This window comes from Cyrtonyx montezumae, unplaced genomic scaffold, assembly GCF_038088225.1.
Source record: "Cyrtonyx montezumae isolate F1298 unplaced genomic scaffold, pur_monq_1.0 scaffold_16, whole genome shotgun sequence".
Lineage (NCBI taxonomy): Eukaryota > Metazoa > Chordata > Aves > Galliformes > Odontophoridae > Cyrtonyx > Cyrtonyx montezumae.
This window is the reverse complement of record NW_027071892.1, coordinates 9572403-9596860: the sequence shown is the minus strand read 5'-3', so window position 1 is coordinate 9596860 and position 24458 is coordinate 9572403. Positions and strand designations below refer to the sequence as shown.

General features: G+C 55.1%; 5 protein-coding genes across 5 annotated transcripts; 2 read left to right on the top strand and 3 right to left on the bottom strand.

The window, feature by feature from the left end:
• Nucleotides 1-1550: 1550 nt before the first annotated feature.
• Nucleotides 1551-3069, bottom strand: MSRB1 (methionine sulfoxide reductase B1). Its single transcript, XM_065733044.1, has 4 exons — nt 2985-3069; nt 2620-2762; nt 2427-2541; nt 1551-1865 (listed from the first exon to the last, which is right to left on the bottom strand). The coding sequence occupies exons 1-4, from the start codon at nt 3037-3039 to the stop codon at nt 1843-1845; spliced, it is 336 nt and encodes a 111-aa protein (XP_065589116.1). The 5' UTR covers nt 3040-3069; the 3' UTR covers nt 1551-1842.
• Nucleotides 3070-3669: 600 nt separating this feature from the next.
• LOC136046458 (testis-expressed protein 2-like) lies at nt 3670-10879 on the top strand. Its single transcript, XM_065733043.1, is given in 16 exon segments — nt 3670-3762; nt 3764-3874; nt 3876-3931; nt 3933-3978; nt 6704-7582; nt 7663-7863; nt 7935-8238; nt 8468-8685; nt 8882-9028; nt 9141-9240; nt 9394-9526; nt 9633-9770; nt 9897-10109; nt 10449-10569; nt 10673-10751; nt 10754-10879. Coding segments are annotated over 16 exon segments (2880 nt in total). The 3' UTR covers nt 10795-10879.
• Nucleotides 10880-11760: 881 nt separating this feature from the next.
• Nucleotides 11761-19156, bottom strand: RPL3L (ribosomal protein L3 like). Its single transcript, XM_065733042.1, has 10 exons — nt 19097-19156; nt 18028-18220; nt 17265-17433; nt 16277-16412; nt 15422-15608; nt 14746-14906; nt 14389-14490; nt 14000-14095; nt 13364-13483; nt 11761-11878 (listed from the first exon to the last, which is right to left on the bottom strand). Exons 1-10 carry the CDS (start codon nt 19097-19099, stop codon nt 11822-11824), a joined length of 1224 nt encoding a protein of 407 aa, XP_065589114.1. The 5' UTR covers nt 19100-19156; the 3' UTR covers nt 11761-11821.
• Nucleotides 19157-19993: 837 nt separating this feature from the next.
• Nucleotides 19994-21547, top strand: NDUFB10 (NADH:ubiquinone oxidoreductase subunit B10). The gene is made up of 4 exons (XM_065732711.1): nt 19994-20197; nt 20414-20552; nt 20856-20995; nt 21326-21547. The coding sequence occupies exons 1-4, from the start codon at nt 20050-20052 to the stop codon at nt 21424-21426; spliced, it is 528 nt and encodes a 175-aa protein (XP_065588783.1). The 5' UTR covers nt 19994-20049; the 3' UTR covers nt 21427-21547.
• A 389-nt stretch (nt 21548-21936) lies between these two features.
• Nucleotides 21937-24105, bottom strand: RPS2 (ribosomal protein S2). Its single transcript, XM_065732709.1, has 7 exons — nt 23950-24105; nt 23726-23815; nt 23428-23535; nt 22946-23119; nt 22713-22872; nt 22298-22389; nt 21937-22060 (listed from the first exon to the last, which is right to left on the bottom strand). The coding sequence occupies exons 1-7, from the start codon at nt 24103-24105 to the stop codon at nt 21980-21982; spliced, it is 861 nt and encodes a 286-aa protein (XP_065588781.1). The 3' UTR covers nt 21937-21979.
• Nucleotides 24106-24458: the final 353 nt, after the last annotated feature.

The window sequence follows — 24458 nt, the reverse complement described above, 5'->3', positions numbered from 1 at the left end:
GGCGTCCCCGATGTCCACGCAACGCCGAGCTCGGATACCCCAAATCCAACTGGTAGGGGAGGGAAGAGCAGGGGATGAGGATGGGGACGAAGATGAGGATGTGGACAATCTCCCCTTCAGCCTCTGGATCTCGACTGAGGTCACCAGGTCAGAGGTGAAGCAGCGGATCAGGGGATCAATCAGCTGGAAGCTGATTAGCAGTCATTGTAACAGAGCCATCAGAGGCTGAACCCGCCCCGGAACAGCTGGGGCCAGAGGTATCACCGTGGGGCAGAACCAGCCCCAACCATGAGCTGGAGAGCTCATCGAGAACACACTGTGAAACAACCTAAGCCCAGCTGCAGTTGAGCTAAGACAAATTTAAAGAACAAGAAAACCTTCTCAATTAAACCGTGACCCCAGCAAAGCCCAAAGACCTCTAAAACATCAGCATCTCCCTTTACAGACAGCAAAAGCCAGGGTAAAAATGATGAAGCTCCCACCAACTCCAGACCATTCAGGTTGCAGAGCCCCAGTGCTGGGTGCCACGCTGCACCGTGCCTGCCCCTCACATCTCAGGTCTGGAGATCCAGAGACATAGAGGAAATCTGCTGCCAGGCTGCTGGCCAGGACATTGGGAATGCAGAACAGATGCACATGGCAATGCTTTGCATGTCCTGCTCCTGCAGAGCCTTGCTGTGCTTCAGCCACCAATGAAACCCACTGAGAGCTGGCCCAGGGTGGACCTCCCAGCACTGAACTGCCAGCAGAAGTGCTTTTCAGAAGAAAGAAAAGAAAAAAGCTATTTCTCTGATACAGTGATTCAGTGGTTTATTTTCAGTATTTGGAGGTACCAGGCCAGCAGTGACAAGCTGGCACAGTGCACTTCTTGGTGCCAAAAGAGTTTGAAATGAATGCAGAGAAAAGACTCTGAAGTGCCCTGAGTGCAGCTGAACCGTATCATGCATTGACCAGAGATGCAATGCCAGACCCAAAGGTCAGACAAAGGGTTGCTGTGCTCAAAAATCCTTCTGTACTGATGTCAAAGAGGAGGATTTGGTTTCTGGGCAGTAAAGAAAGTAGGATGGTGAGGGAAGGCCACGAATCAGGCCCCAAATTAAGAAGAATTCAGTGCCAGAGCCCTTTTGAGCGCAAACATGATTTGCAAAGCCTCAGTAGTGCAAGGTGCAGGCAGCAGGCTGGTTCTGGCCTCCCTGCAGCAGGGGGAACCATTAACATTATCGGGGTTACAGCACAGTGACTCACACGTTGGGAGGCCAGAACCAAACCCCAAGATCACAGTGAATCCAGAACCGCCTCTGCTATGTGCGAGATGGGCAAAGGGCGAAACGCCTGGCTGCCATCCAGCAGGATCATAAAACATCACTGCCCCCACATCCCAGGAGGATTTACAGAGGACAATTCATACCATGATCCCAGCCCAGAATAGCACCAGAGATTAACCCAGATTCTGATCCCAGCTAATCCAGCAGGAGATGGCAGCGGAGCAGCTCCGGGTGGCAGTGGTCACGGCCTGCCCTTGTTGGCCATGACGGTGACAGTCCTGGCACACACTGCTTGCCACGGGCAGAGCAAGGGGTGTTTGGGAGGAAGGATGGTTGGGGAGGAGGAAAGGGCAGGTGAAACAAAGAGCCGCAGCCTTCAGCACAGTTTGTGCCAAACAAGCCCTGCCAGCACGTGCAACTCAGCAGCCCCTCTCCCCACCCCCAGCTCCCTCCCAGCACCCAGGCGACTTGGAGAAGGGAAGCAGGCAGGGAAACTGGAAGCTGTGTCACAGTCCCTGCTCCCAGTACACCTGGCTGTGAGCATGGCCCCTCGCACTGGCCACGCAGAGCAGCTCGCTTACTTCTCCTTGGGGTCTTTGTCTGGTTTGCCTAAAAAAAGAGGAAGAAAGAAATCAGTTCCTTGCTCCAGAGCCCCCAGCCCACTTCATGCAGTTACTCTGCCAAGCACAGCATCACAGTCTGATACCCAGAACAGCATGGCATGGCTAGGTGCTGCCCTGAATGCAGATGCAGCCACCAAAATCTTTTTTTTTTCTTTTATTTTTTTTTGACACGAGGGAAACAAGAAGCACAGCAACCATACAGGAACCATACTGTCCTCCCTGCAGACTTCCTCCCTACACACAAAGCAGAGGCAATACCCACACCTGCACGTGACTGCTGCTGGGAAGGAGCCAGCAAAGCCCCGATCTCCAGCAGCCTCCTGCCCTGCTCTGCAGCACCAAGGTTCCTTTGAAACACAGGGACTTGCAGCCACCTCCATCACTCTGCAATTAACTGAGCAAGGTCACCATGTTAGGAGATGTCAGGGGTCTGTTTAGGACTGGGAGCAGCACATCTCCTTGCAGCATGGTCAGGTTTCAGCAGCACCCCCCAAAATAACAGCACAGACAGAGGCAGCCACCAACCCTCATCCCTCACCTTTAGGGATGAATTTCAGCGAGCTGCTGAATATTCAGAACCGGGACTGCCCCCGCTTGGGGCCATCATTGAGGAACTCGTGGCCCAGCCCATTGCCGCACCTGCCGCAGGACACCTGGAGATGTAAAGAGGGGGGTCAGGAAACAAGTGAAAAAAGACGAGAGGATTTGGGGTTTGGGGAAGCTGGCGTCACCTTCAAGGCCCCCGGACGATCCTTGCGCTTGGCCACGCTGTCCTCGTGGATGGTCTCGGTGAAGGCCGGCCACGGGGACGAGTGCTCGTACTTGGAGCGGCTGGAGAACAGCTCGTAGCCGCACTGCGCGCACACGTACACACCTGGGGAGCACGAGGGGGTCAAGCCACGGGGATCCCCGCTTGTCCCCATCCACCCCGCGGCCACGTCATCCACCACGGGACTCTCACGTGCGCTGGACTCGAGCCACCACGGACAGCCGCCGGTCCCAGGGAGCCGGCAACAAGCAGGGCTCCGGGGACCGGAATCCGCCATCCACCCCTACACGGGGTTCCTCCCCACCACCACCACCCGGCCCCGCTCACCCGGTTCGAAGTGGTCCTTGAACACCTCGCCCCCGAAAAAGGAGCAGAACGACATGGCCGCGTCCGCGTCCGCTGCCGCCCGGCCCCGCCCCGGCCCCGGCCCCGCCCCCGGTACTGCCCCGCCCCCGGCACCGGCACCGGCACCGGCACGGCCCCGCGGCCGCCAGGGAGCGCTGTGGCGCAGCCGCCGCGGAGCCCCGGGGTTGGGGGGGGCGGTCCCGGTCCGTTCAGCCCGCGGTGGCTGAGTCCCTTCCGCCGGTGTAGGGTTTCTTGGAGGTGTGGGTTGAGTTCGCAGCAGACGGCCCCCCCCCTCTCCCCCCCTTATCCAACTGTGGGGCGCCCACGCGTGTCCGTGTGCCGCGTGGGGTCGACACGCAGCTCCTGAGCCCTTAACGGCGGGGCTCCCGCCGAGAAGCCGCAGCCGGGGATGGGCGGCTGCTGCAGGATCAGGCAGGGATGGGGAGGGGGATTAACTCCCGCAGGATCGGCGGGCGGATGCGGAGGAAGATCGGCCGCTAGTTAATCCCGGGTCCGGCTTCTGAGCGGGCTCTGCGTTGGCAGCCCCGGTTCCCCCTCCCGCTCCGCTCCTTACCGCCCCGGGGGCGGCTGAGCCGAAGGAGCCGTGCGGGACCGGCCCCGGGGCGGAGCTCGGCGGGGCGGAGCGGGGCCCGGCGCGGTCCTGCGGATGCTCCGGCACCGGCGGCTGGAACGGGGGGAGCCGCAGCCCGGCACCGGCCATCCAAACCCCGTACCGAGACCAGGAACGGGTCCGACCGCTCAATCTTCAGCACCAGCACCGGCCCCGACCTTCCCTGCCCATCATCGGCATCAGCCCTTCGATACCGGCACCGCTTCTTCTTCCCCGGCACAGGATCCTGTCCTCTCCTCCAGCACCGTCCCGGTGCCCCACACTTGCCCCCTCCCCCGGCACCGTTCTCCACGGCAGCATCGGCACCGGGACCGACCCGTCCCAGCGGCACCGGGCACTGTCCGGGTCAGGTACGGGAGTGCGGAGCGGTGCTGGAGGCTGCGCAGCCCCCGGGGCGGTCTGGGGGCTGCCCCATCGCTCGGGGCTCAGCGAGAGGCTCTGGGGAGGGCGTGGAGCAGAGAGTGTGTTGGGGTACGGGGCACCCGCGGAGAGCGCCGTGTGCTGCGGAGGGGTGCACGGGCAGCAGTGTGGGGCCAGGCTGCAGGCATCACGGCACAGAAGCTGTGGGTCGCTATGGGGCTGGGCTCAGCAGGGGTTGTCCTGCCGCTTCAGCAAGGGCACAGCAGAGCTCCAGACGCTGTGGGGAGCGTCTCTGCTGTGTATGGGTCGGTGGGGACAGTGCGGGACGCGCTGCGCTCGGGGATGCCGGGGAAGGAGGTGGCAGCAGCCCGCTGTGCTGCAAGGGAGCAGCTCTGCTGTGAAGGTGAACTGCAGGCTCCGGGAGGCAGTGAGCTGTGCGTCGCTTCCTTTTCCTTCTGAAATACCTGGCACCGTGAAACGGTGGTGTCTGAGTATTATTGGATGATTCAGTTCATGGGCTCTCGTTGAGATTGCGCTTCCCTGCTGCAAGAACAAAAACGCCAGGGCCTCTGGGACAAGTGCAGGTGACTGTCCCAAGGAGCCACTGCTGCAGGAGCCCTGAGGCCTGGAGCAAAGCACTCTGTCAGGCTCTGGCCCCTAATGACGACAGACACGGCCACATCTCTCAGCCAGGAGCAGAGCTTGGGGGGGCTGTACGTGCCCATCATGTGCAGACCCCAGCGCTCCTGCCCTCTGGATGCTGCCGATGGAAATTAGGTCACGCGTGTGTCTCGGGCTCAGGCACACTCTGCTCGAGCCCCGGGGACTGATGGTTTGTGGCAGGCACGGGGCAGGGCTGGGGGAGCCAAGGACACACCGTGTGCGTGGTTTGGAAGGTGCCTCCTTCATAATTCACCAACAGCAAATGAGAGGGAGTGGCGGGGAGGGCTTCAAGCACACCGAAGCACTGCATGCACCTCTGAGCACAGGTTTCCAGCCCGGCAGACTCCAGCACAGCACCTTCATTTGTCCAGCCCATCTCGTGCTGACTGAAGGCTTGTCAGGAGAGGAATCCGTGCCTGTGCTCAAAGCTCACCGTTTCTGCCTAGAAGCAGTCTGCACTTGTCAGATTTATGTCCTTAGGCTGCAGTGTGACTTCCATCAAAGTCCTTAATCATGGGATAATGCGGGGAGCTCTCCAGTTACAGCGCTAATAGCCATGGCAGTTTGGTTCCTGCAGCGGTATATTGTGAAGATAATTAGAGGAGGGATTTCCAACTTGTTTGGCTGGCTGATAAAAGCCTCAGAGATGAGGCAGAGCTCTGCCACCACCCTGTGAGCAGTGCCAGCCCTCCTCCAGCAACCATCAGCAGCTCTCATTAACGGGAGAGGGCTGCTGGAAATTAATTTGTCGATTAACTCTCCTCGTTTTTACAACAGAAGCAAACATTACTTTGGCAATGACCCTCCTGGGAGGGCGTGGGTGTCATTTGTTGGTGTGAGCCAACGTTGAGCAGTGAAGCACAGCAAAAGCACTCAGTGCTGTGTGCGTAAGGGGAGCGTTTTGGGGAGAGATGGTTGAAGGCACCAGGCAGGTCCAGGTTGCAGCTCGTGTCTTTCTGTACCAACTCAAGTCACAGCCTTACATCTGAAGCAGAAACAGACAGAAGTTAGAAAGCTGGGTCTGGCGGAGATGCTTACTGACCTTTGTGGCCATGGTCCAGTGGCACATGCCCCAAGCAAAGCTAGTTGGATGGGATGTCCCACGCAGCACCATTGTGGGCCCAGCCTGGCACGTGCTGGTTCCATCCCCACTGCTCCACACAGCCCCGGCAGCCCCCGCACCCAGAGGTGGCTGTGCTGCAGTGTGCATAGCCCCCGCCGTACTTGACGTCCCTGCCAGATGAAAACTCCTATATAAACCCAGGCTATTATTATCTCAGTCTTCCACTGTGCTAATGGTCTCTCAGGAAACAGTCATTTTCTTTTCCGAATATTTTTCTTTTTTTCTTTTTTTAAGCTTTCTAAAACCTCAGGAATTCTGGAGCAGTGGTAACCACAGCAGAGCTGGCGTGCCCCTGACCTGGCACGGGGAGCAGCAGCTGGGCAGCTCCCCCTGAGCACTGGGGATTTCTGGTAGGCATGGCTGAGGAGGGCTGTGGGTGGCACTGGGAGCAGCTGTGGCACAGGGCTCCTCCTGGTGCTGGGGGTGCTGAATAAATGCAAGAAGAGCACTCTTGGGGGTGGGAAGATCCTGGTGGAGTGTGGCAGCAGGGCAGGGATGAATCCAGCACTGGGTCCCGTGGGCTGCCAGTGCCAGAAGCTGCAGTGTGTTCTCCCTGAGCATCCCCCAAGATTATTTGGGGTTAACAGTTGGTTCATGTAAACGAGGAGCAAAGTGAAAGCCGTGAAGCATGAGATTATATAAACGGAGCTGGAGGCAGCTGCAACACAGCCTGTAATTAATTCATGGCAGGAAAGTGCTTTGAAGATCCCAATGAAGCAGATCCCAGGCACGAGGCAGCCCCAGGCTCAGCCCTGCTCCTGCTGCGGGGATGCTGCAAGGGGAGGGGCAGTGAGGGAGGTCAAGCTCCACAATGAGCCCGTTGGCTCTGGCAGCCCCATGTCCCCAGAGGCATCGCAGATCCAGAGGCATCCAGACCATGGCAGCCTCGGGTCCTCAGGCAGCAGTGTGCTGTGCTGAGCTGAGCTGCTCCCTCCTCTTCCCTCGGCAGTACCACTGGCAATGCGAGCGATGGCAGACCAGGCTGCAGTGGCGGCGGAGGCCTCTCCGACCCTGGCACCATCCCCAGGCTCTCCTCGACACAGGGACATCGATGGGACCAAGTCCTACCCTGCCAGCACCAGGGAGGATGGGGAGGGCAGCGGGACCCTATTCCCCACGGAGGGGGACACGAAGCCCCTCGCCACACTCCTGGCCGACGTCCCACGTGGCCCCCAGTCGCGGCTGGGCCCGTCCAAGTCCCACACGGCCCCATCCTCCCCCAGCACGTCCCCATCGGAGAGCCGCACCGCGCTGCTCCGGCTGCGGGAGGCCAGGCTGGAGGACACCAGGAGGCGGCTGTCGGAGGCCGTGCAGGAGCCCCTCAGCCGTCTGAGCCGCCTGATGGCCGAGGAAAGCGGCCCCGCAGCCCGGGCAAAGGCGTGGGGCAGCCCGGGGAGAGGGGAATCGGGGGGCAGTGGGGACGGGGGGCAGAGGGGACGGGACTGGAGCCCCTGGGAGCCCACCCTGAACTGCCGCTATGAGATCTGCTCCTACGGGGACGTCATCCAGGTGGTGGAGGTGGCACAGCCCAAGGCCGAGCCCCCGGAGCAGCCGCCACCATCGGCCCTGCCTGGGAGCACGGTGCCGGGCCGGGCCTTGGCCTGCGTGGCACTGCTCACCTACGGTTACCTGGTGCTGCCGCTGCCACCCTATGCTGCAGGCCTCTGCCTGGGCCTCACCTGCGGCCTGCTGCTGGGCCTGCTCGCCATCCTGCTCCTCCTGCTGAAGCCACCGCTGCCACCGCCGCCACGTCTGCGTCCCGAGCTGCTCCCAGACAGCCCACGGGGAGCCCACGGCCTGCAGGTAGGAATAGGGCAGCGGTGGGCACTGTGGGGTGGGTATGGGGAGCTCAAGCCCATGGCCAGCCGGCTCTGTCCCCGCAGGGCTGGCTGAACCAGCTGCACGCCTATGACCCCGAGCTGTACCACCCGTCACTCACACAGTCAGTGCTGGCCACGCTGGATGGGGCCACCCTCAAGCTGTCCTACCCCAAAAGCAACATCCCACGCCAGGCCACCTTCGCGGAGGAGATCCTTGACGTTGCTTTCATCAGCCACCGCTGCTACGATATGAGTGGTGCCAAGGTGCCCTGTGAGCAGGGATTGTCTCCTTGCAGGGACCCCCCAGTGCCTCACGGCCCCTCTTGGTGTTGCAGGTGTCCCTCTGCCCCCCCAGCTTGGCCCGAAAGCGACTGTGGAATAAGAAGTACCCCATCTGCATCCTCTTCCCGGAGCGGACAGACACGGAGCACAGGAGCAGCGAGGAGCACAGCACAGAGATGCAGGGGGACGAAGGGACAAGGAAGCCACAGGCACATGGCCAGGACCTCCCAGGGGACTGCAGGGAAAGATGCCTGTACCTCTTTGGGAGGACGGGGAGGGAGAAGGAGGAGTGGTACCAACACCTCCTGCGAGCCTGCCGCGGGACCCCCAGCAGCAGCCGTGGTGAAGCCAAGCCAGGTGAGATGCAGCATCAGGGAGGGATCCAAAGCCACGTGCCAGGAGGATGGGCCCTGACAGGCAGCAGTGAATGGGGAGGGAGATGGAGGAGCAGGGATAGGGGCCCTCCAGCCTGGAGGATTCCCTTTCTCCAGCATCAAGTGTGTGAGCATGGCAGTCATGCTGCACGTCGTCCTGCACACATCACCTCTTGCTGCAGCCAGACCTGCACATGTCCCTGTGTCCTCAGGCAAGGAACCGGCTGCGCAGAGTGGTGGCAGCAGCATTGCTGGGAGCACCGAGGACATCCCCTCTGCCATCAGATCCAAGGAGCTGTCTGGAATCTTTCAGCAGAAGATCTTTCTGGATTACAGCACTTACATGGCCCAATTTGTGCCAGTGGAGGCAGGGAGCAGCCCAGAGCAGAGCCCCCCTCACAGCACGCTGGGCAGCCCTGCACCCACCAAGGTGAGAACTCGGTGCTGGACACGAGCACTGAGCAGAGCTGATGAACCACACGTGCTGCTGTCTCCCAGTCCTGGTGTTCATCTCCTTCCTCCCAGCACCTCACTTGTAACCGATGAGCCGTAGTGCATAGAAGCAGGGCACCAGCCCATGGGGTCCCACCTGACTCCAGGCACTCGTGGCTTCTCCCCTCCCGCAGCTCAGTGAGGACACGGCCGCGTGCAGTGAAGGCTGTGTGGCCTGGGTGAATGCGCTGGTGGGACGCATCTTCTGGGACTTCCTCCGGGAGCGATACTGGGCCGAGCAGGTGTCCAGCAAGATCCAGAAAAAGCTGAGCAAGATCAAGGTGAGAAGCTGGAATGGTCACAGGAGATCACAGCACCCATGGGAGCTCTGTCCTGTCTCCTTGGTGGGTGCCAGGCTGAGGTGGCCATCACCGTGTGGTTTCCTTCCATCAGCTCCCGTATTTCATGAACGAGCTGACGCTGACAGAGCTGGACATGGGCACGTCCATCCCTTCCATCCTCAGTGCCTCCAAGCCCACCATCAATGACCGAGGTAAGAACCCTGCAGAGCAGCAGGGACATCAGGGCTGGCTCCACAGTGGCTGTTATTAAGGTCCTAGCCTGGCTCCCGAGCAGGGAGGTTTCAGCAGGCATGTGAGCAGCCAGTGTGGCACAGATGGGGACTACTCACTTCTCTCCTTGCCAGGCCTCTGGGTGGATATGGAAGTCACCTACAGCGGCTCATTGCAGATGACACTTCAGACAAAGATGAACCTCTGCAAGCTCGGGAAGGAGGGTGCTGCAGAGGACAGTGGCCAGGTGGAGCCAAGTGGAGAAGGGTAAGGTGACCACGCAGGGCTGGGTTTCACCCACATCCTTCCATCTCAGTGAGGTGAGAGGGTGCTGCTCCCTTGGCATCACACTGATGCAGCCATGGACTCACAGGACCAAGCCTCGGCTCATCATGCTGGCAGACAGTGATGCGGAGTCATCCAGTGCTGGCTCCTCTGATGAGGAGGACATGGCCACCTCAGAGCCTGCTGGAGCTCCAGGGGAACGAGTCCCACCACCCGGCACTGAAGGGTGAGAGGGAAATTCTGGAATTGAGATGCTGCAGGGTACAGGCGGGCACCCCAGCACCTCATGGTGACCCCTGGAAAGGGACTTGCACCTCTGAGGGGTCTCACCCTGCGGGTCCCCTCATCTCAGCCACATCAGCAGCAACAGCACGGGCCGGAAGATCCTGCGCTTTGTGGATAAGATTGCCAAGTCCAAGTACTTCCAGAAGGCCACGGAAAATGAGTTCATCAAAAAGAAGATCGAGGAAGTTTCCAACACACCACTGCTGCTGATGGTGGAGGTGCAGGAGCTGGCTGGCACCTTGGCTGTGAATGTGCCACCGCCACCAACTGACCGTGTCTGGTACCAGCTCTCCTTCCTTCTGGGCGGGCTCCATGTGCATCCTCCTGCCATCTCCCCATCTCCCTGTGGCTTGGCCAAGAAACCAGGGCTGGGGTGTGGGTTCACCCAGGGTCCCAGCAAGCCAGGGCTGATCTCCCAGAGGGACCCTCAGACCCTCCTGGTCTCCACCCGGGCCAAGATGCAGTATTGGGATGTACAGCTCCTACCACAATCTGGCCACCTCCTCCTGGCACACAGGTCCCCAAAATCCAGCAGTGGGAGCTCTGGCAAGCTGGCCATGTGGGCTATGCCATGTGTATGGGACATGATTCTTTCTGCCTCCATCCTCTCCTCTCGCAGGTACAGCTTCCGTGTCCCGCCCCAGCTGGAGCTGAAGGTGTGCCCAAAGCTGGGTGAGAGGGAGGTAACATTCCTACATGTCACTGAGTGGATTGAGAAGAAGCTGCAGCACGAATTTCAGGTGCCTAACCCCAAGGGCTGGGTTCACTAAAGGGCTGAGCAAACCCTCTCTCAGTTGCAATACTTAAAATCAATTTCTTGTTATTCTGGATTTCTCTTTACAGAAAATTTTGGTGATGCCAAACATGGATGATCTCATCATTCCAATCATGCACTCAGGCCTGAATCCTCAGCCACTCACTGGTGGCCCAGGGACCTACCAGCCAGGGGAGAGAAGAGGCTCTGAAATGCAGTCCCATGGGCAGGGTAGAGACACTGCAAAGGGTTCAGGGACCTCACCGGGACGTGGCACCAAGCCACGTCTGGCCACTGATGGCATCCACAGGACCTGAGCATCTCAGTTCACCTCATCCTCAGTGTCCTGAACTTCATAGATGAGCCCACTCCTTAAATATTGCAAGCAAACTTTCAGAGACAAAGCAGACCCATGGGAAGAGGTTTGCTGGAGACCCAAGAACGTCATACACCTCCCACCAGCATCTCAGGACTCCTGCCCAAGTGGACAGCTCCAGAGCTGCAGAGTGCTGAACTTTCCACTGTATGACTCCCAAAGAGGGTGCAGGATGCCCAGAGAGGTTCTGCACTCAAGAATTTATGAACACCTCTGATCCAAAGCACTACAACTCCAAGATGCACCACACCCTCCCACTGGCAGCTGGGCTGCAAGGGAAATGGGCAGGAAGTGAATCCAAAATGTGAATAAATCCGTCACTGGCCAGTCTTACCTATCAGACATCTTCTTGCACACAATATCCTGGGGCTGCTAAGGGAGCAGACGGGCCCATAGGGCATGAGCAGAGAGGTCTGTGGCTCATGCTTCCAGCTCAGCAAGAAGAGCATGTGTGTGTGTGTGTGTGTGCATGCAGGAGATGGCAAGGGGACAGACAGGCAGTAGGGAAGCTCTCTACTCCCTGCTGGCACCTGCTCTGCACTGGAAGAGAGGAAGGGGATTCCTTTACCGTGGTCTAAGTGAATACATGCAGTGAAAAAAATTCACTGGACCATGGAAAGGGAGGATCCAGAGGGACAGAGCAGATACTTGGCTTCCCAGGTAGTTTCTCTCCATGGAAACCTGTCCCAAGTGCTACTTGTACCATCCCTAGTGGCTGAGGTATCTCGAGGACACACTGTTGCCCATAGGCAGCAGTGTACATGGCTGAGACACTCCACCAGAAGGAAAACAGGCAGCAGGCACAGCTTGAAGACTCTTTATTGAAGGCTGTCCAATTAAGAAGCTTTGTGTATCTCGTCCCTTACAGCTCTTCTTGCATACCTGGCTTCACTTTCACAAGGTGTTTTTTCTGAGGACCCTACAAGAGAGCAATGAGGAGAGGTCCAAGCGTTAGTAATGCACAAACAGTTTTCAAGGCTGTGTATGAACTGTGTGGAGCATAACTGTCCTTTCTGCTGTGCCAGGCTGCTGCTGGCTTCTGTTTCCCTCTGGTAGCCCTGTGCTGCCATTCAGCAGCAAGCCCTGGGGCCTTGCTAGTCCTGCAGGAATCAGGAGCAAAACATCATGGTCTTGCATAAAAGATTTATTTATCTGAACCACACATTGCCAGCAAGTGACAATGACCTGCCTGGAGCCAGGGGAACACAGAGGGGGGTAACTGCACTGATAAATGCTATCAGGAGCCCGCTGTGGTGAAGCAGCCACCCAGCTGTTACATGAGCCTGAACAATGTAAGGCTTCCCAAAGCCAAAGGCACAGAATCTCATTGGCCAACTCAACAGGGCTGAGGGCTTCCACCAGCAAATAAATGGGATTTTCTTGGATCAGAGAAGTCCCATAGGAGCAGGTTGCAAGTGCCAAATTACTTCTAGTCAAATGTAAAGTTTTATCATGTTATCCACAGGGAAACCTCTCACCCCACAGTAGAAAATAGCACATAAACCACCCACAATCAGGTAAAACCATCACCTGCCTCTGAGCTCCGTGTCACAGCTATGCAGGACTTACAGTATCAGCAAGAGCAGAGCACAAACATTCTCACTGCAGAACAAGCTCCTGGTGCTGAGCTAAAGGAAAACGGCTTAACCTCTAAAAGAGCTCTGCAAAGACACTGCATAACCAATCCCCTGCCTGGGGCTAAGGAGGCTTAGCTAGCTTCACGGAGGATTTCTGGCTGACAGGCCACATCCAGACAGAGTTTATGTCTGCATGGTATGCAGTAGTTGTTTCTTCCTTTTTCTGCTAGCTGCAGGCCTAGCTCACTGAACACTTCCTCAATTTATATTCAGACATAGGCATCAGCATGGTGTAGGCTGCAAAACCATTCAAGAAGCTACGTTTGCTTTGGATTTATTTTGCCCTGGATTTAAAAAAATATATACTGCTTGGCCTTTTTGAAAGCTTCCTGACAGAAAAATCACAAATTTGTGGCTGAATTTGACCCAACCTTTTCCTCTTTAGAACATTAAAGTTTTAAATCACTCCAAATAAATCAAAGAAGTGCACAATTACAAGTGAAAGGGACCATATGTCCAATACATTGCTTGCCAAGTTAACTGCTTGTTTAAAACATCCCATGGTGAATGGAAACTGGTTGGCCATATGGTATATTATTTGCTAGTTGCATTGTCTTGGATCACTCATACGATCATCATGTTCTTTCTTAGCATAATATCTGCTGTGTGAATTGAAGTCATGCCTGTCTTTTATGCAAGACAGTCCTAATCACTCGATTGGCTGTTGTTATGTCTAGAAGCAGATGCTTGGCTGGAGTCAATCAGCTGTGTTAGCCCCAGCTGTGAGCATGGCCCAGCAGCTGGAGCTGGTGCAGAGTGTAACTCACCATGAATGCACGCTTCTCCTGAGCTGTCTGGAAGCAACCGTGGCCAAACTTGGAAGTAGTATCAATGAATTTGAGCTCGATGGCTTCATGAGCTTTGCGGCGTGTGTGCACCAGAAGGGACTGAAAGGGAAAAGTCACAGTGCATCAGGCTTATCTTTCCAGAAAATCTGGATGTCTGCTCTGTTGGAGGCAGTGCTCAAGTGTCCTAGGTGCATCCATTAGCTCCATGAAAATATGCTTTCTCAGATGAACACCCTGGTGCTCAGATGGCAGGTGATACCCTTGCTTGCAGAGCAGCTCTGAAACAAGTCTGATCTTTGGTTTGCATTTCATTTCCTCACCATCTGTTTACGGCCAAGGTTTCCACCTGCAGCTCCCCCAGTCACAGCCCCAAAGGCTTGCAGCTCCAGAAGGGGTTCATCTACATTCAGCTGCACACTGCCATAGTCAGCCACTTTGCAAATGGTCTCACTGAGCACCATGCTCACGTGTCACATCCTCCTCTACACACAGACAGCATCGAGAGCCCAACCAGTCTCACTGCCCAGCACTCACAGGTTTCACCATTCTTCACACAGTGCATCTGTTAGTGGAGAGCTACAGTCAGTCCCTCCCCAGCACCAGCTGCACTCTCACCTTCCGCAGAGTGAGCACACGTTTCTTCGGGCCCACGACGCAGCCCTTCAGCATGAGAAAGTCATTGTTGACCTCCCCATAGTGAGGAAAGCCACCCTGGGGGAAGAGACAAAGAGGGCTGTCAGGCAGGAGTACTGGCTGTGACAAAATAGCATTTTGTGACAAAATCCATTTTCTGGTAGAGGAAGGACTGACAGTTCTTCAAGCCATCTGAACTGTACACCCTTCAGAACAGCCACCCAGTGTCACCAGAGCATTTCAGCCACACAGACTGGATTTCCTTCAGTGGAATTCAAATCATTTCCCATGCAGCTGTGTCCTGCCAAATAATTACTTCTCTGACCCAGATTCCTGCAGGCAGGGCCAGTTTCAGCCCTGTTGCCCCTTACCAGAGGCGTAATGGTCTTCTCTGTGACATCGTAGTTGGTTGAGGCGTTGTTCTTCACCACTTTGCCATCTTCCACGTGGATCCCACGGCCAATGCGGAAAATCTGAGAAAGGGAAGGAAACGGCAGTGGTGACTTCAGCATCCTCACACTGATGGATGTCACAGGGACAACAAACATGACTGCCTCTGAGATGCGTCCCATGATGCACCCTTTGAGCAGGAAACAAGCACCTGAAGAGACATGCAGAATGACAGCACTGCACATCCCTAGGGAAACATAAGAGAAGCTCTGGGAGCTGAGACCACTGCAAAGAAGAATGGTGAGAGCACGGAAGGGGGGAGCAGAGCTGGGCCATACCTTCTTGTTGAGCTCCGTGCGGTGGTGGTAGCCCTTCTGGCCAGCTCGAGCAACAGAGTAGCCAACCCGGGCTGGGTGCCAGGCTCCGATGCAGGCAACCTTGCGCAAGCCTTTGTGTGTCTTCCTGGGGAGCTTCTTGGAGTGCCAACGGCTCGTCACCCCTGCAAGGTGATGGGCAATGGGAGCACTGGGAGGTGGGGGAGATTCAGGGCTGGTGTTTGAGTGCTGAGTGGGAATGTGAAGTAAGGAGAAAGTCTCATCGTTCTTCTGAAGATTGCAGAAGACACCGTGTTGGAAGGAGACCAGGAGCTGTCACCGCAGTGAGGGGCCAGAGCACAGAACTGTTCTCACTTCCCATGGATCTGATCAGACTGCGATATGTTCCTGCTGAGCACATCCACACACACACACAGAAACACCCACATCTCCACACACGTGGGGCTTGTGAGAAGTGCAGTGCCTTTACATCCTCACAACACCCCTAGGCCTCCTGGAAGGACTCTGGGCATGGCAGATAACGTAGCCAACACTGACATAAAGACAGCCAAACTCTGCTACAATGGAAATGCACATCATGGTTGAGGTACACAGGCTCTTTGCTACTCCCTGTACACTGAGGTGTTGGGTTCTCAGCATGGCTCGCACTCTTCTCCCTCCAGGCCCCCCTGCTTTGTACCTTTCATCCCATGCCCCTTGGTCACACCGATGACATCAATCATCTCGTTCTGGCTGAAGACACTGTGCACAGAGATCTGCTTCTCCAACTTCTCACGGGCCCAATCAACCTTCTCAGCCACCGTCCCACCATTCAGCTGAATCTCCATCACGTGGGCTTTCTTTTGCCTCAGTGGAAGCAGCTTCATCTGTGTTAAGAGAGTGCATTCGGGCAAAAGGTTGTCCCACACCCTGTGAACATGCAGGCAGGGCTGCAACACCCACCACTAGGTGAAGGGAACAGGGAGTGAGCAGAGCCAGGTCCCTAACAACCCTCCCTACTGCAGTCTTTGATGAAAGCCAGTACCCCTCCCCATGCAAAGCCTCCATCCTCCCCACTGCTGCCACAGTGGGAATTTTGCTGACAGACTGCACCAGTCATAAGTGAATTTGAGCCAGCTTAGCTCTGCCGTAGGCTCCAATGCAGTTGCTAACTCCCGGGATCAGCCCAAAAAAAGGGCCCTGTATATCCAGCAATCTGCATCTGGCACAATTGTATCTGCCTGTGGGTTATTTTTTCCAACACTCGACACCAGTTGCTAATTTGAGGTGATCATGGGGCCTGAGGTCGCTTGCTGACACGGGGCTCATCCTGTGTCAATATCCAGGCTGGGAGCTCTGCTGAGCCTGGCTCATATGGACAGGATTGGTGTCAGGAGGTGGCTGGAAAGGGCAGCCAGCACCTCCCACTGTCTGCATGCTCTTCCCCACAGCCTTTCATCTGCTTCCACAGGCTGTCTCCTCTAGTCCCATCATGACATCCCCTGTGCCAGCCTCCCAGCCCTAACCACACTGTCAAGCTGAGGAAGACCCCGACCTGTGTGTGCATGATGACACGAATAACCTTGCAGTACTTCTTCATAGCCGCAAAGTCTTTCTCCAGCTGCTTCTTGCCATCCTCATCCTGCCATTTCTTGCAGTACTTGGTGAAAGCCTTCTTCTTGCTCTTGTGCCTATGGCAGAAATGTTTAACATCTATAAAGAGCTTAACAGTGAAATGATTCTTCACTTTGCCCCACAGACAGAACAGCAAGGGAGACAGAAGGTCCATGCACCTTTCTGGAGGCATAAAGTGCCCATGGGTACCTGAAGCACCCCTGGCTGGCAGGCTCATGAGGGAGGGCTCTGAGGTCGGAAGAGGAAAGCAAATAACGAGCTGCAAAAAGGACTGGTAATTGAGACCTTTCTGCTTCAAGAATCCAGTTGTCTCCCACTGACTGGCTCAGTGCCATTAAAATATAAGCACAAAATCAGAGTTAAGTGGAGAAAGGAGAACACAGCCTCCAACAGGGATTGGAAGCATGTGGTGGGTGGATCCGACGGCCAACAGGCGCTTCTGCAGAAGACATGATTCCCATGGTTATGAAATTCATGTTTCCATTTTCCTCCCTACAAGTGTGGGATTTGGGCTGTTGCTGTTTACAAGGGCCAAGGTTCACATTCTGCATCAATATTCCCCCTGAAAATCTGTTTTTCCTCCCATCTTCACTTGGTGCCTAAGCTCAAACATTCCAGTTTAATGAGGACTAGATGGGCCCAACCTACACAAATTAAAATGGACCTGCAGCACGCACCGTGTATGATATTGCAGAGAGTACTAACTCAGTTCAACTATTAAAATAAATTTACATATGCATATGCTGACTCCCAGCATCAAGCTGCTTGCAGTATCTCTGTGCATGACTAAATAGCTGTTTCACTCCACCCCAGAGCCAGCTGCTGGTAGCTGAGCTGTCTGCAATGTCTGGGCATCACAGAGAGCCTGTGAGGGACCCCGGTGACACTCCACCCAGGTTAACACGTACCAGTTCTTATAGAAGCGCCGTCTGCACTCATCACTGATATGCTCAGCAAAAACAGTCTTGAAATTCCTCAGTCCCTTTGGTGTATCTATGTATCCCACAACTCCCACCACCACCATTGGTGGGGTCTCAATGATGGTCACAGCCTCCACCTCCTCCCTCTTGGAGATCCCTGCAGGACAGCAAAGGGAAAAGAGGTCAGATTCTCGCCTGGGAGCCACTAGCAGCCTATGTGGCCCACTAAGCAAGCAGCGTGCTGGAGGAAAGCTCACACTCAACTCTCACTGCTAGATCTTCCAGCTCTTCCCACATCCACAAGTCCTGCTGGAGAACCATGCAGGGTTTGACCATCAGGCACCCAACAGGACAGATCCTATGGTCCACTTTAACCCACCTTCTCCATGTTGAAAGGAGCAGTACATGGGATGCCCTGGAGTTTGGCTCTTGTAGTCATCCCACAGTGTAACATTCTAAAATTTCCCACCCACCACAATGTAGAACAGAGCCCAGCATTTGTCAGGGTTCTCCTGCCAGCAGGATCCAACAAACCACCAGCCTGGCATGGGGACTTCCTGGGAATCCTCAGGCTCAGCTCCCATGAGCCATGTGGCAGCCTTTGGCTATCAAAGATCTGGCCAGTGTTAAAGACATAGCCCAGGTGCTATGTGCTCCACTACCCATTCCCATAGGCAGCCTTTCCCAACAACAAGCCTGTTCCCCCTCTTTCCTCCCAGATATAAGACCCCCTCCTTCAGCCAGTCCTTACTGAGCCCAGGCCTGTGCACCTCCCGCAGGGTATGTGTCATGCCAGCTTTGTAGCCCATGAAAGCTGTCAGATGGATTGGTTTGCTGGGGTCATCCTTAGGCCACGTCTTCACTTTCCCTCGGTGGCGACGGCTTCTCTTGTGGGGAAGGAACCCCAAGTGGCCGTGCCTAGGAGCAGAGAACTTGCGGTGGGACTGTGGAAAGGAAAAACAAAAAACATCAGACTCCCCCTTAGGTCCCAGAAGACATTGAAAGGACTGAGCCCAAAGTACAAGGGGAAATCTCCCTTTCAACGTCAGTGAATGCTGGTAGGGTTCTGGGCTCTTCCTCATTTCCAGCATGAGAAAAAGAACTTGTAATGGCATGGGCTTTTGTTTAAGATTCTACTACACACATCAAAGATTTTAGTACGTTTCTGGACAAATGGTGCAGACGAACTGAAAACAATCTTTTCCCTTCCTGCTTCAACAATTCCTGGGAGAAATTTGTTATTTAAAAGGTCTGCTGTACTGTGACGTTAACTGTAATTATTAATTTTTATATTCAGAATAATCAAAAAGGGGCCTGCTCAGAATTCACAGGGTCACATTCACTGCTCTGCCATCGAGGCAAATGGGACCAAACAAGCACAGGTAACAATCAGAAGAAACAAGAAAGGATGTCCAAAGGAATCAGTAATAGGAACATATGCAGGTTAAATACACACCTTGAAACCAAATTAGAAGAGCTAAATATACAAACCCCAATCCCAAGGTCAGGTTATGCCAAGCAGAGTAAAGCAACAGCATTTCAGAGAGACACTGACAATTTCTGATGGTACTGGCTTCAAGGCAGGGGATCTAGGGGCCAACCCAAGCACCGAGGCGTTAGATCTATGCCCACTGCAACTTCCCTCTTGCAGTCCAGTTTGAGAAGCTGACTGTACCATCCACCAAGCCTTTTTTCCAGCCCAAGTGGAGTTATGTCAGGTCCAGCCCCACTTCAGCTGCACTAATCTAACCAATAACCTAGCTCTGCTCACTGTCCCTTTCCACCCAATCCAAAAGGCAGCAGTGCCGAGCTTTACAAACCATGGGACGTCTTCAGCCCAAGTCGGTGGCAGGAAGAGGCTATCACTATATGCCTCCCCTGTTTAATACTTAAGACACAAATTTAGCCCCTAGCTTCATTGGGTGCGATATTCATTTCACACTTAGCAAAGCTGCCAGCTTTACTCCAACAGTTGGGATGTGGTAAAGGTCAACTGCTGGTGTCTCAGCTTACACTTTGCCCTCCTCAACCCCACCATGAATGGCACCAATCACAATAGCTTCCCAACCACACACAGCACAGCCAGACCGTGAGAGCTCCTTTCAGGGCTGCAGCCAGCGGCCAAACGCTGTGTATGGAACTTCTGGGTAGGGACAGACTAAGAATTCCTACATCAGCCTGGGAATAAAGGCTGTGCTTCTTCCTAGAGCAGAAAATCTGCCAGCAGGCACAGGGTGCTCAGACTGCTCCCTGTCAGGTGAAAGACTGCAGTGAGGTGGGGGTCAGACTCTGCACTCAGGTAACAGCACCAGGACGAGGGGTGATGGCCTCACGTTGCACCAGGTGAGGTTCAGGTGGGAAATTGGTTAACATCTGTTCACTGACAGCCGCCGGGCACCGGCACTGCTGCCCAGGGAGTGGTGGGGTTAGCATCCCTGGAGGCGCTCAGGAACCGTGGAGAAGTGGCACAGAGAGTTGTGGTCACTGAGGGACTATGGGTTGGGGTTGGTCTTAGGATCTTCAAAGTCTTTTCCAACCACAACGGGACTACAGTTTTATGCTGCAAAACGCCAAGTCAGCCGTCCCCCAGCCGCCGTTTCATCTAGGCCGCAGGCATCGCCCACCTCCCCCACTCCCTCAAGGGCGCGGGCGGACTACAGCCCCCAGCATGCACCGCGCGCAGGGGGCGCATGCGCGGAGCCGCGCCCTCTGCGCTCGGCGTCCGCCGCTGCCATCTTCCCCGCGTCCCCGCCGCCCGCTGCTCTCCGCCGCCATGCCTGACGAGCCGGACCCGGAGGTGTACAAAGCGCCGCCGAGCCGTACTCCGGTCTCGGAGAGGATCACCACGGTGCCCAACCCGGTCACCTTCATCCAGACCGCGTTTAACTACATCGTGGACGCTCCCGTTACCTTCGTGCGAGGTACGGACGGGCGCGGGCACACCGGGCTGAGCGCGGCCCTCCCGCTGCCGCCGGAGCTCCGCGACGCAGTGCGGGGGGGAACGGTACGGGAGGGAGGCAGGGACACGGCCACCGGGCAGACGCGGGGACACAAGGACACGGCGGGGACACTGGGACACGGGAGTGGGGGGGGGACACGGTGCACGTGGGGCGCTGACTGTGCCGCTGCTGTTGCAGAGTGGATCGAGCGCCAGCAAGCCAAGAACAAGTTCTACTACTACCACCAGAAGTTTCGCCGGGTGCCCGACCTGAGCGAGTGCATGGAGGGGGACTACCTGTGTTTCTACGAGGCTGAAGCGCAGTGGAGGAGGGACAGGTACGGCTGTCACGGCGCTGCCCCCAGCGGGCACAGTGCTCCGCTCCCCTCGGTCAGCGCTGGGTGTTGCAGGGTTGCCTCGGAGTCACACGGGGGCCGTTGAATGGTTGCTTTAACTCTTCCCTACCCCTTTAGGAACGCTGGTGGTCGTAGTCCTGCTGTCCCCTGCTGGGGCAGGGTGGTCTTAGTGTCATCCTGCACTGCCTGCTTTCTGCAGCACTGCATTTCTAGATAGTATCAGCCCCTTTGTTCTGCTCTTTAGTCACTGGGCTGCAGTTGCATTCCTTGTCTTCTCGCACACAGGTTGGTGGATCAGCAAATTGTGGAGATAGTCCGGGAAAGGCTGGGTGCATGCAAGCACAGGGAAGGACCAAACGAGTTTCAGAACTGTGCCAAGGAGGTGGAGCAGCTCGCACAGGTTACCAAAGCCTATCAGGAAAGATGTGAGTACAGCAGCAGCCTGCACACCTGCTACAGATGTACCAGCACATGGGGAAAGGAGGGTTCAAAGAGCTCATCTTAGTGCTAAAATTCCCTCCTGGCAATGCTGCAGGCCTGGGCTCATTGATCAGATGTGCCACTAGGCCTGGGCAGTGACACTTCAAAAGCACAGAGCATTTGACACTTTCAGTCCCCAAAGCTGTCAGGTCTGTGTGCACTTCTGCCTCAGCACTGCTCTAAGTCTCAAGTGCCAGACTTCACCTGGATTGGACTTAGTTTCCCCTAGCTGCTGAGGACTACTCTTCAGACATTGTTATTACCTTTCTTTTTAGATGGTGATCTTGGCGTCCATGGGAATGCCAGGACGTGTCTGATGAAGCAGAAGCACAGGATGATGGAGGAAATGAAGGCGCAAGAAAATGCATCTCAGTAGATTTGGATACAGGATGGTTAGCACCGCCCTCAGCGGTGCTTTTATCAGATACTGTGTTGCATCTGTGAACTGTGATTGCTCTACAATAAACTTGCAAACCCAAACATCTGCCATACCGTTAGCATGTAGACTCATTCTTTGAAGGTGTGCAAAAGCTCAATTCTTCCTTTTCCAGGTCTGCATTCCACACTAACTTCTAAACAAAATCAGTTCCTGCTCCAGGCATCCACCCCAGCTGTGGTACCCCCCAGGGTGTCCCCACCAGACCTCTCTATTACCATGAATCAGTAATTCTGCTCTACCCTGCCACGTACAACACCATCGCAGTCACATGCTGTGAAGACAAATTATATTCCCTTCTCTTTAGTTACAAATCCCAGTCAGGATTAGTGTAAAATACCCTATCCCACCCAGCACATGTTCAGGCTGTAGCCCACAGACTTAAGCCAACTCAAATCCCAAGCACAGATCTAATCCTTCTGCCCAACACTAAGCATCCAATCAAACCAATTTCTTGTCCACTGACCACTTTATTGTCTGGTAAAAAAACCACTTAAGTAGTTGCCACAGCAGCTGCCTGGGTTCTCTGCACTGAGACTCTGGTGTGGGTCTTAGCCAGATGATCAGTGAACTCCTGGAAACAAAAAAGTAGTTTAATTTCAGTATACCACTGTCATAGTTTTCTCAGTATTATAACTATTTCCACTTGTGGGGTGGGATGTTCAGATGCAGTGTAGTGTTACTTCATATTTTACTTATTTTACTTATTCCTTTTTTCTTGGACCATGAAGTGCTATTTAAGTACTACTCAAAACTTATCAGGCTGTCAGGATAACTGAGCTGGGAACTGAAGGAAGTGCTGCACATTTACCTGGTAAGGAGACTTGGTGAATACAGTCTCTTTCCAGAGGTCAGGAGTCAGGTAACTGTATGTCTTGGAGATGGCATCAAAGGTGGCCTTGGCTATGGAAAAAAGTTAAACATTGCACATCACTGCTACAGAAATGAACTCCTGTACCTACTTATGCAGCTCCAAAAGTGTAGAATTTTAGAGGAAACAAGAGACCATAAGAGGATCCCTCTGTTATACTCTTAAAATTCAGTTTCCTTTCTCTCTCCATTTACGACAGTTACACTACTTCAAGCAAGTGCAACCGCGCAGATTGGGAGATGAGCTCTCAATTTAACAAGGACTTAACTATTGTTACAGCACCATTTTCCTTTCCGGAACAAAAAAACAGCAACACATCCATGGCTAAATTACAGTGCAGTAACCTTACACTTACCGAAGTTGCCGAGGGTGGCAGTACAGCCCCTGGCTGAGGTATAACAGTCATCAATGCCAGCCATCATCAGCAGCTTCTTGGGAACAGGGGCAGACACGATGCCTGTACCACGAGGTGCTGGGATCAGACGCACCAGGACAGATCCACACCGCCCAGTAACCTGTGTGAGCACAGCAGGTTACAGCTCCTCAGCACACCGGGACCCCCAGGCAACGCTCAGAGCTGGGCCTTACCTTGCAAGGCACGGTGTGAGGCTTGCCAATCTTGTTCCCCCAGTAGCCTCGTCGCACTGGTACAATGGATAATTTAGCCAAGATGATTGCCCCACGAATAGCAGTAGCAACTTCTTTTGAGCACTTAACACCGAGACCAACGTGGCCGTTGTAGTCTCCAATGGCAACAAAAGCCTAAAATTGAAGCAAAGTTTTCAGGCAAGGCTTTGCCACGCAGGAACACTCCCTCAGCATAACACAATTCATCAGGATCTCACCAAAGATAACTCAAGTGTGCCACCAACAATTAAGTTACATTACACTACAATGAAGCAATTATTAAAACTTACAAAGCTTGTGGTGTTTGAGAAGCACACTTCTCCCCTCACAGTTCTCCTTTCTCTATGCCAGAAGCAATACAAGTGAAAAACTGTTTTAGATTCCCAATACAGCCACAGCTACCAAAATCCCTGTAATGTTCACAAGGAAATACAACAGATTACCTTAAACCTGGTACGCTGACCGGCACGAGTCTGTTTCTGGACAGGCATAATCTTCAACACCTCATCTTTCAGAGAAGACCCCAGGAAGAAATCGATGATCTCCGACTCCTACAAGAGTCAGCTGTTTAATTACATGATGCCATACAACTATGCTACATTCTACACACAAAGCAGAACACACAAATCTCACAACAGTTTGCTAGAAGTTAGTCCACAGTAAATTAAATAGCTAACAAAAGCAGCAGCTAAAGCTAACTTTACAGTTCAGACCGAGATCCATGCATCCACAGAACCTCACCTTGATTGGAAGCGAGAAGAGATAGATCTCCTCCAGAGACTTGATCTTCATGTCCTTGACCAGGCGACCAAGCTTGGTGACAGGGATCCACTAAAGCAAGGAACAAGCAGGTGACAAAGGGCCAGCAGCAGCTCCCAGGAGAGCATGGCCTGGAGGCCCACAGCACCCGGGACAGCCCCACACAACGCTGCCCTCCCCCCCCCCCCCCTCCCCGCATCACTTACTTCTTTATCCTCCGCCTTGCCCCCACGGGCCCCACGTCCTCTGCCTCGGCCCCTCCCACGGCCGCGCCCGCGGCCCCGCAGCCCGGTCCCGAAGCCTCCGCGGAAGCCTCCTCGGGCGGCTCCTGCCCCTCCCGCAGCACCGGCGTCGTCCGCCATTTGCTATACAAAAATCGTACCGCGTCAGCTAAAGCATTACCGTTCTCAACTATACTACACCGCGCGACGCGGTGACCGAGCCCGGCCGGGACTCATCCGGCGACACACGGCCGTCCCCGCCCGCCCGCGGCGCCGATGGGCGCGGATGGAGCGCAGCCCTCACGCGCACAGCACCCGCACTTACGTGTTTGCACAGTAGAAGGCCGCTGCTTGGCGCTGCTCGGTATTTATACTCAGCGAGTTCTCGCGAGAACACCTCTCGGCGGTGCCAACCCCGCGCGCTGAATGCAGAATACGCCGCAGCGCGGAGGGGGCGCCATCCGCTTAGTTATACAGGGTGCGGGGCGGGAGCG

Coding starts and splice junctions, on each gene's coding strand:
- RPS2 (XM_065732709.1), bottom strand. CDS start 24,105: ATGGCGGACGACGCCGGTGCTGCGGGAGGGGCAGGAGCCGCCCGAGGA. Junction 23,120..23,427: donor GTCAGCGTACCAGGTTTAAG/GTAATCTGTTGT, acceptor CTTCAATTTTAG/GCTTTTGTTGCCATTGGAGA. Junction 22,873..22,945: donor CTCACACCGTGCCTTGCAAG/GTAAGGCCCAGC, acceptor GTGCTCACACAG/GTTACTGGGCGGTGTGGATC.
- NDUFB10 (XM_065732711.1), top strand. CDS start 20,050: ATGCCTGACGAGCCGGACCCGGAGGTGTACAAAGCGCCGCCGAGCCGT. Junction 20,198..20,413: donor TCCCGTTACCTTCGTGCGAG/GTACGGACGGGC, acceptor CTGCTGTTGCAG/AGTGGATCGAGCGCCAGCAA. Junction 20,553..20,855: donor GCGCAGTGGAGGAGGGACAG/GTACGGCTGTCA, acceptor TCTCGCACACAG/GTTGGTGGATCAGCAAATTG.
- RPL3L (XM_065733042.1), bottom strand. Junction 17,434..18,027: donor GGTGCACAGGCCTGGGCTCA/GTAAGGACTGGC, acceptor GCTGTCCTGCAG/GGATCTCCAAGAGGGAGGAG. Junction 11,879..13,363: donor AGGAGAAGCGTGCATTCATG/GTGAGTTACACT, acceptor GCTCTCTTGTAG/GGTCCTCAGAAAAAACACCT.